At 35.6% G+C, this 20,239-nt stretch overlaps 1 protein-coding gene across 8 annotated transcripts in view; it reads left to right on the forward strand.

Annotated features, from left to right (window-relative positions):
* Window positions 1–20,239, forward strand: part of STAG1 (STAG1 cohesin complex component) — a 483,951-nt gene that overhangs the window by 166,617 nt on the left and 297,095 nt on the right. For all 8 annotated transcript variants that reach the window (XM_081569675.1, XM_081569672.1, XM_081569671.1 and 5 more), the window contains one exon: window positions 3,410–3,512. In XM_081569675.1, the coding sequence (XP_081425801.1) occupies window positions 3,410–3,512 (103 nt within the window). The remainder of the gene's footprint in view (window positions 1–3,409; window positions 3,513–20,239) is intronic.

A 20,239-nucleotide genomic window follows, 5' to 3' on the forward strand; every position in this document is an offset into this window, starting at 1 on the left:
AATAGAGTTACTGTGCAGGGACAGTTGTTTCACTTCCGTTTTTAGTAGTTAAAAACTGGAGACAGTCTAAGTACTCACAGATAGGGAACATATTACAGAGTAGCATTTCGGAATCCTTTGTATTTGTAGGAAAATTCCTATTAATATAAATTTAAAAAATTAAAATGTAGACATTGCTTTGTATTTATGTATATATATGCCAGAAATAAGTATTTATGACAGTACTGATAAAACTTAATGATCTTGTTCTGCGGATTGAAATTCAGAGTTAGGGTATAGTGAAGTGAAACTCTTCCTTGTATTCTTATATCTTGCTTGAAATTAAAAAACATAGTTATATATCATGTATTCTAATAAATAAGAAATACATATACTGATTGAAGTATGTTAGTTGTTTGTTGGTAATAGCTTTCATCTTTTAAGCTGGCTGAAGTGTGAAGAATTAAAAAACAATTTTACTTTTTTCTGTTGTCAGTGAACTATTGCTGAAGGATTAAATTAATTTTACTAATGGGACACATTTTGTATCCTTGGAACAAATTTGCTTTTGTAGTTGCCTGGAGATTTCTATAAGCATCAAAAGCACTAGTGTATTCTGTCCACATAAGAGAAATACTAAACATAATATTTGCATTCAGGTATCCTGCCATGGAGATAGAGAATTCACATTTACCTTGAGATCAAAGTGGACCCTCCCACTTAATAGTTGTGTGAATATGAACAGGATTATCACGTTTTCAGATTTCCTCATCTGTAAAACTGAGACATCATTTTGTTGCCTTAATAAGGTTTTGTGCATAGGTAATGTCTATAAACCGGCACACAGTATATGCTAAATGGTCTGTTTGGATTATAGTGAGGAGAAAAAGCAGTATGATCTATTATTATTAATTAAATCAGTGATTGAAAGACTACTGATACTGTTTCAGAAACCTGTTTTTAGAAATATTATTGGACCATAGCAATACCCATTCATTTATGTATTATGAGTGGCCATATTCATGCTATGGTCCCCAAGTTGAGTATCCGATACAGAGAACTTCATATCTTTCAGCCTGAAATATTTACTGTATATCCCTTAAAGAAAATGTTGACCCTTGGACTAGATCAGTATTATTTATAGTTTTAAATACCAAATTGCCTTTGAAGATTTGCAAAGAAAGAAGGAACATGATATGAGAATATTATTGACAGTAGTGTGTAGAGTGGCTTGGACAGGGAAATGTTAGAAGCAGAGAGATAAGTTGCAATTAATTCAAGAAGTTGTGGTTATGGTAGTAATCATAAAAAGAATGAGAAGAGGAATTAGTATATAGAGGGCGACTCAGGAGGATTTTTAACTGATGGCCTAAGAGGAAGACTGATATGATTGTAGGTTTGAGTAAGACAGGGTAATGGTGACAATAATAAGTTTATAAAACAGTGCAAATTTGGGTATTAATAAATTAGTTATTTAGTGGTATTGCTGTGAGTAGAGAGCTAGAAATAAGTCATAATTGGACTTAATTTTATATGTATTATTTGGTGAATTTGCGATGGTATGCAAAGAAGTATGTTACACATGCAGTTGAAAATCTTGAATTACAGATAGGTCTAGTGATAATATACTGAAGTCATTGCATAAAAGTTCCACATCAATTGGATGAGATGTCCAAGAGAGGTCCGCTTAAAGGGAGAAGAGCAGATACTAATGAGATGAGCTTTAAGGGATCAAAACAGAGAATGAAACCAAGAGCCTTCAGTGGAGCAGCTTCAGAAATATTAAGTTGTGAGTTGAGTTTACCATTTGCTTTGTACCCTTCCTCTTATTTGCAGTTTTATACAGATACAGTTAGTAGTGTAGAATTCAGTGAAGATATTTTTGTTAATATTATACATGTATTTCTAATGCCATGCTAGGGCCAGTCTGTATTGGCCTGCAGAGCTGAATATTAAATTTCCAGGAATTTTGTGACCTTGTTAAATATAACATGCATGCATGTGTGCGTGCTAAGTTTCCTCAGTTGTATTCAACTCTTTGCAACCTTATGGAACACTGTAGCCTTCCATACTCCTCAGTCCATGGGATTCTCCATGCCTGAAGACTGGAGTGGGTTGCCATGCCCTCCTCCAGGGTGTCTTCCCTACCCAGGGGTAAAACCTGCGTCTCTTACATCTCCTGCATTAGCAGGCAGATTCTTTACCACTGGTGCCCCTGGAAAGCCCATATATAACATAGCTATTATGGAAAGTTAAATTAGACAAGCTTAAAATTAAATAAATCCTATTAAAAATAAAAGTAAATGCTCAAAACTCATCACTTCCTAATTATTTTATATCCTACTATTTTCTATGCTCTCAAGGTTTTTATTTACACCTATTCCATGTATGGTGGAAATACTTTGTAGTAGTGTACTACTATTGTTAATTACTTTTCAACTCTGTATTTGGTGATGTCACTTTGGTAGTTTGAATTTGGTTGTGGTAAGAGTATTCACTTTATGAAAATCAGCAAACACTACAAATCAGGACTCAGTTTATTGTTTTGTTGTTTGTGGACTCAATAAAGTGATGGAGAAATTGTTAATAATGCAGATTAAACTTAAAGATGTATCAGGTCTTTAGTCATTATATTATGAAACCACAAAAATTTGAGGACATATCCTTCCTAGTGATTGAGAACTATCACGTATTCAATTCAGTAAAGAAGATGCTCACAGCGTTGATCAGTGAGTGAAGTTCCAACAGATGGCTTTGTCATTTCTTTTGCTTTCTATTCATTAAAATGCACAAAGGTATTAACTGTCTTTCACGTCAAAAGCCTGTTAGTTCATCAGTTGAAACCATAGATTAGCTAGGGATACAAGAGTTTCACAAAATTATCAAAATCATTTTATATGAATCTGTTAGCTAGATAGAACTTATAATAAAGAATATTGTGCATTTTATTATTGTTTGTAAGTTGTGTGCTCTACTTCCTTTATATTGGTACCATGTCTAATACTTTATGTGTGTAGATTTTTTGAAGTGCCATTGTTAAACATTTACTAACACACTTTCATTATTTTATGAAATGAGTAAAGTTCCTCCCAAGCCTTTATTTTTTTTATATTGAAGAATTAGTCTTTTGCAGATGTATTTTGCATTTATATTTTGTATAGCAGCTGCCATTTCCACAGTCCTTTCCTTGTCTATATTTCTCTGTTTGGAAAATCATTTTATTCATTGTTACTTGATATTAACCAGGGGGGGTAATGTTTTCAATTTGCTAAAGATTTTTTCTGAACGTGAAAGTATAAACCACTTTTAATCAGCTATATGTGTACATACAGCAAAAGGTAAGAAAGCTAGAGGAAGAGAGCTGCATTGTATTATTAATAGGTATGTATTTATTAATTTGTTCACTAAAATAATGTATCATATTTTCTAGAGATTCAACTAATGAGACTACTGCCCATTCTGATGCTGGCAGCGAACTTGAAGAAACAGAGGTCAAAGGGAAAAGAAAAAGAGGTCGACCTGGCCGGCCTCCAGTATGTATATACTTGTCATCTTTGTTTCTGTAATGGTTACCAAGTAAAGGTTCTTGATATGAGCTATTTGTTAATTATAATACTATTAATACTTTTAAAAATCTCACTGACTTATTAGAATGTCTTAGAAACTTTGCTTCATAAATTGGCTTAGCAGTGGTTAGAAAAAGAAAATTAATTGTATCTTTTTTGCTTTCCATACCTCTCTTATAAATAAATGGTAGTCCATATGAAGGGATTGGGAAGATGATCCACATGGAATGAGGTGTAGTTATGATTTCCTTGCTTTTTATTTTTAGATGCAGCTCTGATTTCTTGTGAGCTCTTTAAGTATGCATTTTTGTAGTATTTGAGTTCAGTCTCAGAATATATTCTCATTTACATATGATTGAGAAGTTTAGAAAAGCTCTAGGTGTTCTTACTGTATGGTATCTTTATGTCAGATGAGTACACAGTCATTTAATTGAAAGTAGTACCGTCAGAGACAGTAGTTAGTATCACTGTATCAATGGGTTAAGGCTTGTATTATTTTATACTCACCTTTATGAGTATAAAGGTGAGTTGACTTTGTTATTGCAGTTTTAAAATTTTATTTTATAAAAGGTCTTATTATGGAAAAATTTAGCCACCTTCTATGGAAGTCATAATAAACCCAAGTTACAGCAATTATCAAGTCATTGCCAATCTTTCTTTCCTGTGTTATTTTTGAAGGTTATTCTAGATATCATTCCATCTTTGAATATTTTAGAATGTATCTAAGGGCTTCCTTTCTCTCTTTTTTAAACATCACTCCATGACTTAGCAACTAAACAATAACCAATATCATTCTCATAATGCAAGATGACAGTATTTTAGTAAAATCACCAAATAACACATTTAAAGTTTATAATCATCTCATAAATATTATCTTTTAAAAGTTAGTCGGTTTGACTCATGATCTACCTATGGAATCAGTGGCTATGTTATTTAACCAGTTATTAGATATGTATGTCCTTTGTAGTGACTTAAAAATGTTTTTTATGTTATTTTTGTTCTGTCAATATTTATCTGTTTGCCACAGTTTCTAATTAGATTCAGTGAAACTCCGTAGCTTTTACTTTACAGGACAGTCTAACAACAACAAAGAAAGGAATAGAATGAAGACTTCTATAGTTTTCTTTACACTTGATTTTATCCTTCGCCTTTATGTAAAGTAAAAAATAGTGGAGGAAAAGACATATATTATAGGCACTCTTTATAATCCTTAATTTTGTAGAAGTATTTGGTGCTATGGTATTCCTTTAAGAAACATTTTGGACAAAATGAGAGTCTTGTACCTAGAAGCGGTAAACTCTTTTAGTTTGTCTTACTACTATATGATTTTTCTAAGACTATTGGCAAGTCACATTGCTTTCTCTAGGATTCATTGTTTATAAGTACACATTTTGAAATAAGACTAAAGTTGCTTGAAAATAGTAAAATAAACTGCAAACATGATTGCTTTCTTGAATTTGTTCCCCTCCAGTCAAAATTCTTTATTTAATGATTCAGGTTAAGTGCTGTCTTCTTCAAGAACACCTTTATTTATTTATTTTTTTTCCTAAACAGAATTTATCACCCCTTCAGCAGTCTGTTGTATTATTTTTATAACCTATTTAGTTGTGACTTGTCTACAGCTATATTCATGTAATGTTTTGCTTTCCTGATGAAAAGGAGTCTGTGTATCCAAATGCTTAGCTCTTTTGTGGTTAGAAATAAGATTTTGTTTTTAGTGAAATTGGCTTCCGTGGTGGCTCAGACTGTAAAGAATCTGTCTGCAGTGCAGGAGACCGAGGTTGTGTCTGTGGGTAGGGAAGATCCTCTGGACAAGAGAATGACTACCCATTCCAGTATTCTTGCCTGGAGCATTCCATGGGCAGAGGAGCCTGGTGGGCTACAGTCTATGAGTTCGCAAAGAGTCCGACATGACTGAAAGACTAGCACTGACTTTAATGAAACTGCTACTACATAATCTAATATATAAATAGTACATGTTTATCCCATGTTTCTAGAATTGAAAAACTGTCAACCATCATAGGATAGTAGCATTATAGAAACATGTGTTAGACTCTAGTCCTTATAGTCACACTCATTAGTCACATAGCTTTTTATATTTTTACCTGACTCAGAGCCATTTCTTAACCTTGGAAACAAAAGAGCTGCCTGAGTTTCTACTCTGGGGTTTGTACTACACTGATGTTTTTTATGTCATTTAATCTTCACACCAGTACTGTTAAATAGGTCTTGTATGCAGTTTACAAAGTAGAAAACAAAAAAAGAAAGTGATATTTTGCCTAAGGTCACATTGTTGCATAAGGAACAAAGCTAGGATTTAAATTCACAACCTACCTCCCAAACTTTCCCTCAAGAATGCCGAAACACCAAGATGCTAATTATAATTAAGTGGTATAATTGTCAGAATGATCATATTTGTTACGCCACAGTACCTGTTCTGAAGATAGCTTGGGCACTTTACATCAATTGGCGCCATTTTGAACAATTTTAAGTTTTGATTGATAAACTCTTTGTTATTGTTCATTCTTGTTAAAAGGACTTCATGGATCTCTGATTTTACTGATTTACTCAGTGAAATGAAAACAAATTGTATAAGGACTAATGCTTTGAACAGCATTATTTTCCTTATTTCTAAATTCTTAGGAGACATCTCATTTTTGGTGTTTCTTTTCAGTATGTTATTATTTCAAAGACTTTTCTTACTGAGCTATTACTTTGCAGATGTCCTAATTCATACTTGTTATTATTGTGGCTCTGAAAGGATGATGCTATCCAAGAATTGCACTCAATATGTCAGCAGATTTGGAAGACCCAGCAGTGGCCACAGGACTAGAAAAGGTCAACCCTCATCCCAATTCTCCAGACGGGTAGTACTAAAAAATGTTCAGACCATAGGATAGTTGTACTCATCTCCTGTGCTAGTAAGGTCATGCTTAAAATCGTGCATGCTAGGCTTCAGCATTATGTCAACCAGGAACTTCCAGACGTCCAAGCTGGGTTTAGAAAAGGCAGAGGAACCAGAGATCAAATTGCCAACATCTGCTGTATAATAGAGAAAGCAAGGGAATACCAGAAGAACATCTGTTTCATTGGCTGTGCTAAAGCCTTTGTGTGGATCATAACAAACAGTGGAAAGCTCTTAAAGAGGTGGAAATACCAGACCATCTTACCTGTCTCCTGAGAAACCTGTACGTGAGTCAAGAAGCAACAGTTCACACCCTGTATGGAACAACTGATTGGTTCAGGATCGAGAAAGGAGTACGACAGGGTTGTCTGCTGTCATTGTGTTTGTTTATATGCTGAGCACATTATGAGAAATGCCGGACTGAACGATTTACAATCCTGAATCAAAATAGACAGTAGAAACACCAACAACCTCAGATATGCGGATGATACCACTCTAATGGCAGAAAACTAAGAGGAATTAAAGAGCTTCTTATGAGGGTGAAGGAGGAGAGTAAAAGAACTGGCTTAGAACTATTAAAAAACTAAGATCATAGCATCTGGCCCCATTACTTCATGGCAAATACAAGGGGAGAAGGTGGAAGTAGTGACAGATTTCTTCTTCTTGGATTCTAAAATCACTGCGGATGGTGACTGTAGCCATGAAATCAGAAGATGTTTGCTTCTTGGCAGGAAAGTTATGACAAACCTAGACAGTGTGTTGAAAAGCAGAGACATTACTCTGCTGATGAAAGAAAGAAAGAAAGTTACGACAGATCTAGACAGTGTGTTGAAAAGCAGAGACGTTACTCTGCTGACAAAGGTCCGTATAGTAAAGGCTATGATCTTCCTTCTGGTCACATATGGTTGTGAGAGCTGGACATAAAGAAGGCAGAATACCAAAGAATTGATGCCTTCAAACTGTGGTGCTGGAGAAGACTCTTGAGAGTCTCTTGGACTGCAAGGAGATTAAACCAGTCAATCTTAAGGGAAATCAAGCCTGAATATTCCTTGAAAGGACTGAAGCTGAAGCTTCAGTGTTTGCTTACCTGGTGTGAACAGCCGACTGATTGGAAAAGTCCTTGATGCTGGGAAAGATTGAGGGCAGAAGGAGAAGTTGTCGTCAGAATATAAGATGGCTGGATGGCATCACCAATGCAATGGACATGAACTTGGGTAAACTTTGGGAGATGGTGAAGGACAGGGAGGTCTGGTGTGCTGCAGTGCATGGGGTTGCAAAATGTCAAACGTGACTGGGCAACTGAAGAACAACAATTCAAATAATTATTGATTTCCAAACAAACACTGTATAATATCAGGTTTATTCTACCTCTGTGATTTTATTAAGAATTAATGGACATCTTTTTCTCTGTCTACACCCTCTCTAAGATCATGTCACCCAGATTTATGTCTCCAGCTTGGACTTTACTCTAGATTCCAGACCACATCTAGTATCCATTGAGAATCATCATTTAGCTATTTAATGGTCCCAAGATATTTTAAAAAACCAAACTTTCATGCTTCCTATCCCCTGCTCAACCCTTTTCCATAATGGCAGCTTTGTGCTTCTAGTTGCTCAGCTGTAAACCATGTAGTCATCTTTGAATCTTTCTTTCCCAGCCTATATCTAAACTATCAACATATGTTATGTAATTGATTTTCAAATTGCATCAATCATTTTTTACTGTAATGCTGAGTTAAGCTATCATGTGCTTTTGCTGAAACCTATCATGTGTGCTCCTTGCCTCAGAGTCCTGTGTCATCTTTTCAGTGGGGCCTCCCTTATGGATGATATCTAGAATTTCGTATCTCTCCTCCTACTGCAAGAGACTTTTTGTCCTCATCGTGTGTGTGTGTGTGTTTTCTCCCCTTTTTGTCCTCATCTTCTCTGTGTGTGTGTGTGTTCTCCCTTTTCTCTGTAGTACTTATTGCTGTCTAACATAGTATGTTTTCTTGGGCTCCAAAATCACTGCAGATGGTGATTGCAGCCATGAAATTAAAAGACGCTTACTGCTTGGAAGGAAAGTTATGACCAACCTAGACAGCATATTAAAAAGCAGAGACATTACTTTGTCTACAAAGGTCCATCTAGTCAACGCTATGGTTTTTCCAGTAGTCATGTATGAATGTGAGAGTTGGACTATAAAGAAAGCTGAGCACCCAAGAATTGATGCTTTTGAACTGTGATATTGGAGATGACTCTTGAGAGTCCCTTGGACTGCAAGGAGATTCCAACCAGTCCATCCTAAAGGAGATCAATCCTGGGTGTTCATTGGAAGGACTGATGTTGAAGCTGAAACTCCAATACTTTGGTCACCTGATGCAAAGAGTTGACTCATTGGAAAAGACCCTGATGCTGGGAAAGATTGAGGGCAGGAGGAGAAGGGGACGACAGAGGATGATATGGTTGGATGGCATCACTGACTCAATGGACATGAGTTTGGGTGGACTCTGGGTGTTGGTGATGGACAGGGAGGCCTGGTGTGCTGCGGTTCATGGGGTCGCAAAGAGTGGGACACAACTGAGCAACTGAACTGAACTGAACATAGTATGTCCTTTAGTTATTTACTCATTGTCTGTCTCCCCGTATTAGAAGGTAAGCTGCAGGAAGTGAGGGATTTTTATCTGGTTTTGTTTACTGCTGTATACTTGTGTTTGACTTCAGTGAGTGTTTATTGAGTTAATGAATGGTGTTTAATTTTGCTGAATCATCATTGTTTTTTTTCTTAGTTTCTAAAATTTTTTGAATTTTGAGATAATTTCAGTCACAGATGAATTCCAAGAATTCTACAAAGAATTCCTGTGCAGATTCTTCATGCATATTGTCCAAATGTTAAAAGGTTCAATGTTTGCTTTATCATATTTTCTCTCTCTCTCTCTCTCTATATATATATATAGATGCATAAATGTAAATATACATTTATATACACAAATCTATTATATGCCAATTATTATTTTTTAACTCTTTGAGAGTAATTTGTTGACATGATGCCACTTTACTCCTAGTACTTTATTTAGTATACATGTTCTTAAAATCAGATATATTCTTCACAACCACAGTACATGTTTGAAAAATCAGGAAAACAATATTTGTATAATACTGACCTTATGTACATACATTTCATTCATATTTTGCCTGATATTCGAATAATGCCCTAAACAAAAGAAAAAAAGTGTTTTTTTTTCCCTTGGTTCATGATCCAGTCTAGGATTTCATGTTGCTTTTAGTTGTCCTGTAAATCAGCATAACTGTAACCTCACCTGTCTTTAGTCTCTGGTTTAATGTTTTATTATGTTTTTTGTTTTCCATTCTATTTAAGTGGGAACCAGTATTTATATTCTTAACATTATGTAACTTTCTGTTTGCTAGGCTGAGTAGGAATAGTAGAAAAAGAAAAGTAGAAAAAGAGATACAATGTTTACTTTTCTGTCCATATATTCATACACATAGAAGATTTAGCATAGCATATACAACAGAATATTAACAATGAGTATCAGAAGTAGGGGTTAACAGGTGAATGTGTTTTTGAAAATCAGATATTCTAAATTCATTGGTACTTTTGTTTATAATGTTATGAATTTTATGATATATATATTATAAATTTAAATCAGTACATAGTATTCTGTGTGTAATTATCTAATTTAATGAATTCCCTATTCTTTAGCATATATGTTAAAATTTGCTTACTAATTTAAACCATACAGACATAAACTTACGTCTCAAGAATAAATTTTGTTCTAGAGCCATAGGTACTTTTTAGTCTAGATTCTTTAAAGTAGAATTTATTACTCAAAAGATATGCTATATATTTTGAAAGTTTTTGATATATGTTACTGGGTTACTTTTCACACAACAAAATATATGGCATTACCTATCTTACTTTTGAATATACTGATTGTGAAATCTTTTCTGATTTTTAAGTACTGTAACATTTCATCAATATGTTCTGCAATAGTGATCATTTGTGTTTCTTCTCTGAATTGCCTCTTGGTCATTTTCCATACCACTTTTTCTCTTTTTAATTTTCTAAGCAATTGAAATCTCTTTTTAGTATAGTTTTTGTAGCTTAAGCCTGCATTTATGATCAGTTTTGGAAATGTATTTATCAGTTGGATTTGTATCTTAATCTCCTCTTTGACAAATCAGCTTTGTTGTTTTATTTTGAAAATTTTTTCATTGAACATTTCTTCTACAGACTAACATTTAGTTCTGGCTTCCTTAATTGTGCTAAAAGATACCATATTTTTTCCAGGAATCTAGAATTAAAACCCAGCAGTCACCATTGAATTTCCTCATCCCAAATCCCTTCCCTTCCAGCCTATATCTAATGAGATGCCAAGTCTCATGAATTTTTGTTCCATAATGTCTTATACATCTGTCCCTTTTGTTACATTTCCAATGTTCCTTTCTTTAGGCCTCACTTTATAGGACTTTATACTGTTACCTTCCTGTTTTTAAACTTTTCCCTTTTCCATCCTATTTTTTTAATTACTGCCAAGTTGACTCCCCCCTTTTTTTTAACTTGTTTGAATATTAAGAAGCACCTTTTTATTGGGGGAGGGCATGTTCTTCTGTTATTTTATTGTGCTTCTAAACTCATAACCTTTTATTCAGTCAGATACATCTCTTTTGTCCTTCTGTATATGGCTTGTGGTTTTTCACTTCTGTACCTGAGCTCATGGTGTTTATTTTCTTTTTGAAATCTTTGTTTCCTAAATTCTGTTTATGCTAATCTAACTAATTTTATTAATTTTATTTAATTCACTAAGTCTCAGTTTTATGCTTGTCTCTTTTGTGACGTTTTCCCTGACTATCAGTCAGTGAAAGTTATTTTTCCTTTCATAGACCCCTTCCAATATTTATCTTAAAGCAAGTTTCCATGAGAAGTTTTTTTTTAAATATGCTATAGTTTACTGTAGTTAGTTGTGTTTCTATTTCAGTTGGTAGTTTCTGAGGATTTTACATTAAGCTACCCCACATATGTTGATATTGATATTCATTATTTGTGAAAGGATGGGGATTACTTTATAGTCATACGTTATGAATAAATTTACATTAGGCACAATGAATGAAAAGAAAAGTCAGTTTATCTCTCCGTTTCTTAAAGTTTGTAGAAAAGTTATTGTACATATAGACTGCAGTTTCCTGTAGAGAACTTTCAGGATAGAGTAGTTTTGGATAATCCTCTTGTCCAACTATGCCAACTTAAAATAGTTGACCAGAAGTGTGGATACACGTTTAAATTAAGTAGTATAGGGTTGTAGTAAAGTATTTGTTCTAAAGATTGGTCTAAACTCTGACATTAAATTGCATCATTTTCACAAAGTGAAGGATGTATATAGCCTTTTTAATTCCTGAGTCTGTTTTCCAGAAAATGCATTCCTTTATACATTGAGTCAGGGGTTTGTTTTAGGAAGTTGCCCCCCCCAGCCCCCCAGATATTCGTTCATGTCTTTTTTCCCACAGTGTCCCTTGAATTACCTATAGCAATGAATATCTGAACTCTGTCTACCATAGATATCTCACTTGCACTACGATTTATGGGATTTGAAGCTTCAGTGTCCCTTCTTCACCACCAAATGACAGAATTATATTAGGATGTTGAAAAATACATTTTAAACACTGAGTTTTTTGAAAGGTATGTGTGCTGCTATATAGAAGGATCAACTATTTAATATTTTTGGCACATAGTAACTGGACAGTGAATATAGAAAGAAAAGTTGTGTTGAATAAGTGAAAGAAATTGTCTAATATCTTATATTCTGTAGATTGAATCAATTTGAGCATGTCTCTTTGCTCATGATTAGATTCACATTATGCATATTTGATAAGTGACTTACTGTCAGTTGGGCTATTAAGCATAAATTCTTAGAGGTAGAATAAATGAGCCTCTGTGAGATAAGACATTAGAAGCTAGCCATGCATAGTCGATCGAGGCACATATTTGGGAGGAGGTCCACTTTCCATTAGTAGGAGAAAGATTTACTAGGCAGGTAATAGCTGGGATAAATGGAGTAAGCTGATCATCTTCTACCAGGGAAACTGTATCTCTAGGATCATGAGCTACATCTGGGCTAGAGCTAGCCCCTGTATTGCCTGGCGCCTGTTATGAGGGCCCCACCCAATGGCCTGGGATTCAAGGATAGGATTTCAGTCCCTGAGACAAACCGATAATGGATAGGACTCTAGCTCCAGGGAGCTGGGTTACTGGCTAGGTTTCTAAGGCATTAGTAACCTCCCAATTAAGGCAAAGACTCAAGTTTTTTTGTTGTTGTTGTTTTTTTTCGTATTAACTTATTTAAATTGAAGCATAGTTGATCTATAATATTGTTAGTTTCAGGTATGCAGCAAAGTGATTCAGATTATATACTTCAGATTGTTTGCCATTATAGGTTATTATAAGATACTGAATATATTTCTTTGTGCTTACAGTAAATCCTTGTTGCTTATCTGTTTTAGTTGTTTGTATTTATTAATTCCATATTCCTAATTTATCCTTTCCCCTTTGATAACCATATTTGTTTTCTATGTCTGTGAGTATGTTTCTGTTTTGCATATAGATGCATTTGTAATTTGTTTTTAGATTCCACATATGAGTAATATCATATAATATTTGTTTTTCTCTGTCTGACTTACTTTACTAAATATAATATTCTCCAGGTACACCTGTGTTGCTGCAAATGGTTATATTTCATTTTTTGTTGTGCCTGAGTAATACTCCATTATATATATGTGCCACATCTTCTTAAGCCAGTTGATTGTTGAGGGACAATTGGGTTGTTTCCATGTCTTGACTTTTGTATTGAGTGCTACTGTGAACATTGGGATGGATATATCTTTTTGAATTGGAGTTTTCATTTTTCTCCTGATTTAGGTCCAAGAGTGGAATTGCTGGATCGTATGGTAGCTTCATTTTTAGTTTTTTGTTTGTTTTTAAGGAACCTCCATACTGCAGCACATGTCTGTATCAGTTTATATTCCCATCAACAGTGTAGGAGGGTCCCCTTTTCTCCAGACCCTCTTCAGCATTTATTTCTAGACTTGTTGATAATAGCCATTCTGATCATTGTAAGGCGTTCTGTTGCATTTCTTTACACTAAAATGAAATATCAGAAAGCGAAAGCTAAAGAAAAATCCCATTTAAAGTTGTGTAAAAAAATACCTAAGAATAAACTTAACCAGATTGAAAGGCATATATGCTGAAAATGATAATACATTGATAAAGGAAACTGAAAATGATTTAAAGAAATTGAAAGATATCCCATGCTCCTAGATTGGAAGAATTAATAGTTAAAGTGTCCATAGTACCCAAAGGAGTCTGCAGATTTAATGCAATCTATATGAAAATGCCCATAACATTTTCATAGAACTAGAGCAAATAGCCCTGAAATGTATATGGAACCCAGAATTGCCAAAGCAATACTGAGGGAACAGAACAAAGCTGGAGGGATAACCCTTTCAGTTTTCAGACTATACTACGAAGGTATAGTAACCGAAACAGTGTGATGTTGGCATGAAAAACAGGCATATAGATCAATGGAACAGAATAGGGAGCCCAGAAATAAACCCATGTGTTCATGGTCAAGTAATCTATGACAAAGGAGGCAGGAATATACAATGGGAAAAAGAAAAGAAACACCCTCTTCAATAAGTTGTGTTGAGAAAGCTGGACAATTATATGTAAAGCAATGAAATTAGAACACTCCCATGTACTATGTACATGAATAAACTAAAAAATGCTTTAATGACCTAAAGACATGACACTATATATCTCCTAGAAGAGAAAATACGCTAGACATTCTCTGACACAAATTGTAGCAATATTTTCTTCAAGTAGTTTCCCATGGCAAAAGAAGTAAAAGATAAAGAAGTGGGGCTTCATTAAACTTAAAAGCTTTTACACAGCAAAGGAAACCATCAAAAGAAAAGACAACCTAGGAATGGGAGAAAATATTTTTAAATGATATGACTGACAAGGGGTTAATAACCAGAATATATAAACAGCTCTTACAACTCAATATTATGAAAACAAACAGCTCAATCAAAAAAAGGAGGGGCAGAAGACCAGAATAGATACTTTTTCCAAAGAAGACATATAGATGGTCAATAGGCACATGAAAAGATGCTCATCGCTAATTGTTAGAGAAATGCAAATCAAAGCCACAGATGAGATATTATTTCACACTGGTCAGTATGACTCAGTTCTTAAGATGGCATCACTGGAAACTGGACCAGTCAAGCAAGTTTGATACAGAACATCACCCATTTCTTTCATTTGAGAGCACCATGATTTCTTGTCCAGGAGTGAGACTATATCTACAGGTGTCCTAACCTTTGTATCAAAAATATGTAGCCAGTTCAGTTCAGTCGCTCAGTCGTGTCCAACTCTTTGCTGCTGCTGCTGCTGCTAAGTCGCTTCAGTTGTGTCTGACTCTGTGCGACTTCGTAGACGGCAGCCCACCAGGCTCTGCCGTTTCTGGGATTCTCCAGGCAAGAACACTGGAGTGGGTTGCCATTTCCTTCTCCAATGCAGGAAAGTGAAAAGTGAAAGTGAAGCCACACAGTCGTGTCTGACTCTTAGTGACCCTATGGACTGCAGTCTACCAGGCTCCTCCGTCCATGGGATTTTCCAGGCAAGAGTACTGGAGTGGGTTGCCATTGCCTTCTCCAACTCTTTGCGACCCCATAAATCGCAGCACGCCAGGCCTCCCTGTCCATCACCAACTCCCAGAATCTACCCAAACCCATGTCCATCGAGTCAGTGATGCCATCCAGCCATCTCATCCTCTGTCGTCCCCTTCTCCTCCTGCCCCCAATCCTTCCCAGCATTAGGGTCTTTTCCAATGAGTCAGCTCTTTGCATGAGGTGGCCAAAGTATTGGAGTTTCAGGATGGGCTTCGATGATTGCTCTCAATTAGTTGTTGTCTGTTTCTGATGGTTGGCCACTGTGCTCCTCATCTTCAAGGCTCTTGTGTAGTTGCAAAAATTCTTGAACTACCACTGCACTGTATGTTTGTTAGCAGTTCCTGGGCCAGATGCATTGTTGATGTTGTGAGTTGTCTCTGCTGCTTTATGACCCATTTTGAACTCAAATTAAAAAAAAAAAATCGCTAGAATTTGCTTTCTGTGTAAAAGAAATATAAAATAGAGTGCAAGTGTTAAGTCATTAGGAAAAAAAGTGAGAAATGTACATTCAAATGATGTCTATGATAATCACATGTATTTAACAGTGTATTCCAATATCAAACAGCAATGTTCAACAATGCAAAACCACAATTACTTTTGTACTAGCCTAACAGCTATGTGAGGCTAGAGGTTATGATGTTGGATTGTACAAGGTTGGAGAGACTAATAAGGAGACAAATCTTCACCAGTAATTCAAACAGAAAAATGTAATGTGAGGAATTATTTGTTGAAAATTCTTTAATCATTTATCATTCAAGGATTGTGAATTAAGACAACTAACTATCTCCCTGTTAGAGTGGCTGAAATCTAAGAACCTGGCAATACCAATTTCCTGGCACGAATATGAAGCAACAGAAGCTGGAGCTCATTGCTGGTTAGAATGCAAAATGATGTTGCTACTTTGGAAGACTGTTCGGAAGTTTTGTACTAAGCTAAACATAGTTTTGCTGTATGATCTGGTAGTTCTAGGTGTTTGCACAATGGATTTGGAAGTTTTGTTTATACGCAACTCTGCATGTAAATTCTTATAGGAGTTTTATTCCTAACTGGCAAAAATGGTGGTCAGGATGTCCACCGTTAGGTAAATGGATGACAAAACACGGTACATGCATACAGTAGAATATTGTTTACAGATAAACAAATGAGCTATTCAACCACTAAAAGACATGGCTCAATCTTTAATTCGTTTTGTTAAAATGAAAAATGCCACTATGAAAATGTATGCTGTGTGACTACAATTATATGACTGTGTAAAAGACAAAACAGTAGTGGTGATTAAAAAAATTTCTTTGGCATTTGCCAAGGGAAAGTGGGAGGGTTAAATGTGAAGCACAGGCATTTTTTTAAGATAGTGAAACTTTTTTTCTATTATACCATAATTGTGCATACATGACACTATGTGTTTGTCAAAAACCACTGAGCTTCTCATAAAAAGTGTATTTTATTAATTCACGTGTTTAAAAAATCATTTATAAGGTTGGGGGGATACCAGGATGGAATATAGAGTGTATCAATATCATCTAACTCTGTTGCTGACTTTAGTAACTTTGGAAATGAGTCTGTAAGACTAAAGTCAAAGGAACTGCTGTACACAGTGCATAAAAGAACTGCAATCTAGTTCATAAAATTGTTTCCCATGGGGTAGGGCTTAAAATACTGCTATGTAAGTACACTGATGAGAGCCAGATTTCTCACTGTTGGAGTGGGAGTTTGTAGATGAAGAAGGGGAAGAAGTATCCATATGCTAATGGATTAGAGTTGGAGATACCAGTTACAAAAAAAATTTGCTTAACTTAATGTAGATAACAGATCATTGCATACAGAAATATTTGTAGTTATGTGTATATATATGGAACATACATTTCATTCTTTTGCCTATTTAAGGGCCTAGAAGCAAGAGCACTCAGTATCAAGGACCAAAACCTAGTGCCCAGATCTTCTTTCCTAATAAAATTCTCTAATAAAAGGAGCCAGGACTATTACCTGATTCTAAAACTGGAAAACAGAATATACAGTATGAGCATGGAAAATGTTGTGCTGCCAGAAAGTAACCAAGTACTAAATAAAAAATACACACAAGGAAGTATGTGTGTATTTATCACACAATAATATGTCAAAAGGACACAGGAGACAAAACTGAAAGATCTCTCAATGGCCAAAGCTGAAACAAGTTGAACAACAAAATAAAATCACATTGAATTGTAATCCAAAATAAATGTTGACAGGTCTACGTTAGTATAAATGATTGAATGAATGAGAGAGAATAGAGAAATCTCCCATGCTGAAAGAATATCAAATAGTATGTGTAAATGCTCTACCTCCAAGGAGGTGGAGCATAGCCCCTCCCCCCTTCACTGTGGAATGCACATAGAGACTTTCTTCCAAATGGTGCGTATGGAAAGGAGAGTAAAAGCAACTGTACAGTGGAAAACCTGACAAATACCACCTCTGCCAACTGACTAACAGGTCAGCATTAAGAGTGATAAATCATGTGTTAGACTATACCCTTGATTGTGAGGTGACAAAAATGACACTTTATCTCTCGTATCTTCCTCTCCAAATCCATAATTCCAGTCTAGTCATGAGAAAAATATCAGACAAACCCCAGTTGAGGAACGTTGTATAGAATACCTGTACAATATAAAATACTTGTCCAAAATTTCTTAAAATTTTTAAGGTCACCATAAACCAGGAAAGAATAAAAACTGTTGCAGCCAAGACGAGCTTAGGGAGACATGATGTGAATATGTCTAAGAGCCCTTGGGTGGGCTTCTAGAACAGACCATTAAACAAAAACTAGGAAAATTTGAATTAAATATGGACTTTTGTTAATGTATCAATAGTGGTTCATTAACTGTAATAGATGTATCATGCAAATAATGTGTTAATAATAGGTCTAATTACATGTGATATATGTGGGGGTTCCTTGTACTATCTTCACAACTTTTTTCTGTAAAGCTAACACTGTTCTAAAAATACTTTATTTAAAAAAGCAGTAAATTCATTATGTATTAATCCACACACACAAATAGAGGTCAGGCTATTAACTATAACATCAAGAGGAGTGAGAGAGTACTTTGAAGAATACAAGAATAGAGAATGATGGGAGTGTGTCCTGTGAGCAGGAAGAGAAGCCCCACTATGCTGTGCTTTGTAGTGTTCCTCTTAAGGCAGTTTAGTTATAAAGCTTACCATTGCAGTAGATGACAAGAGAAATGTTTACCAAATCCAGTTCCAGCATCACAAAGTGGGGCAGAATAGAGTACATTTGGAGACCAGTAAATTGATAACCAAAACACGCTGGTATGAGAGAACCAAACCACTCGAGAGCATATAAAGATTGAAAAGATGCTTAGCAGAGACCTAAGGTAACACTGATGGGTAAGGAATATAGGGAGGGAAGAGATATCTGAAACACATAGGGATAATGTGGCTTGCTGGGAGAGTTACAAAAAATGTCTATTAAATTTAGCAACATTAATTTTACTGGTGAGTTTGGTCAGCAACTCTAATGAGTTTATATATAAGTGAAATTTATGAGAATGATAACAAGAATAGTGACTGCAAGCTATTCTATCTTGACTCTAAAGGTAAGACATAGCAGGTGTTGACTTTTCTTTATAAGTTGGGGGCATGGGATGGGTTATTAATTGAAGAATGTGCCTTGTCTAACTCAGTGAATGAGCCATGCCCTGTAGGGCCACCCAAGTTGGACGGGTCATGGTGTAGAGTTCTGGCAAAATGTGGTCCACTAGAGAACTGAATGGCAAACCACTTCAGTATTCTTGCCTAGAGAACCCCATGAACAGTATGAAAAGGTGAAAAGATAGGACACTAGAAGATAAACTCCCTAGGTCAATAGGTGCCCAATATGCTACTGGAGAAGAGTGGAGAAGTAACTCCAGAAAGAATGAAGAGACAGAGCCAAAGCAGAAAAAAAAAAACCCATTTGTGGACTGACTGGTAATGGAAGTAAAGTCCGATGCTGTAAAGAACAATGTTGCATAGACACCTGGAATGTTAGGTCCAAGGTAAATTGGAAGTGGTCAAACAGGAGATGGCAAGAGTGAACATTGATATTTTAGGAATCAGGGAACTAAAATGGACCAGAATGGGCAAATTTAATCCAGATGACCATTATATCTACTACTGTGGGCAAGAATCCTTTAGAAGAAATGGAGTAGCCGTCATAGTCAACAGAGGAGTCTGAAGTACTTAGGTGCAGTCTCAAAAACAGCAGAATGATCTTTGTTGGTTTCCATGGCAAACCATTCAGTATCACAATAACCCAAGTCTATACCCCAACCAGTAATGCTGAAGAAGCTGAGGTTGAATGGTTCTATGAAGGCCTACAAGATCTTCTAGAACTAACACCCAAAAAAGATGTCCTTTTCATTATAGCAGATTGGAATGCAAAAGTAGAAAGTCAAAAGATACCTGGAGTAACAGGCAAGTTTGGCCTTGGAGTACAAAATGAAGCAGGGCAAAGACCAACAGAGTTTCCCCAAGAGAACACACTGGTCATAGCAAACACCCTTTTCCAACAAAACAAGAGACGAATCTATACGTGGACATCACCAGATGGTCAATACCAAAATCAGATTGATTGTATTCTTTGCAGCAAAAGCTGAAGAAGCTCTATACAGTCAGCAAAAACAAGACTAGGAGCTGACTGTGGTTCAGATCATGAACTCCTTATTGCCAAATTCAGACTTAAATTGAAGAAAGTAGGGAGAATCACTAGACCATTCAGGTATGACCTAAATCAACCCCCTTAGGATTATACAGTGGGAGGGACAAATAAATTCAAGGGATTAGATCTGATAGAGAGAGTTTCTGCAGAACTATGGATATCGGTTCGTGACATTGTCCAGGAGGTGTTGATCAAAACCATCCTCAAGAAAATGAAATACAGAAAGGCAAAGTGGTTGTCTGAGGAGGCCCTAGAAATAGCTGAAAAAAAGAAGCAAAAGGCAAAGGAGAAAAGGAAAGATACATCCATCTGAATGCAGAGTTCCAAAAACAGCAAGGAGATATAAGAAAGCCTTCCTTAGTGATCAGTGCA

The sequence above is a fragment of the Giraffa tippelskirchi genome, chromosome 2 (assembly GCF_054371585.1).
Source record: "Giraffa tippelskirchi isolate mGirTip1 chromosome 2, T2T-mGirTip1v1.2.pri, whole genome shotgun sequence".
Classification (NCBI taxonomy): Eukaryota; Metazoa; Chordata; class Mammalia; order Artiodactyla; family Giraffidae; genus Giraffa; species Giraffa tippelskirchi.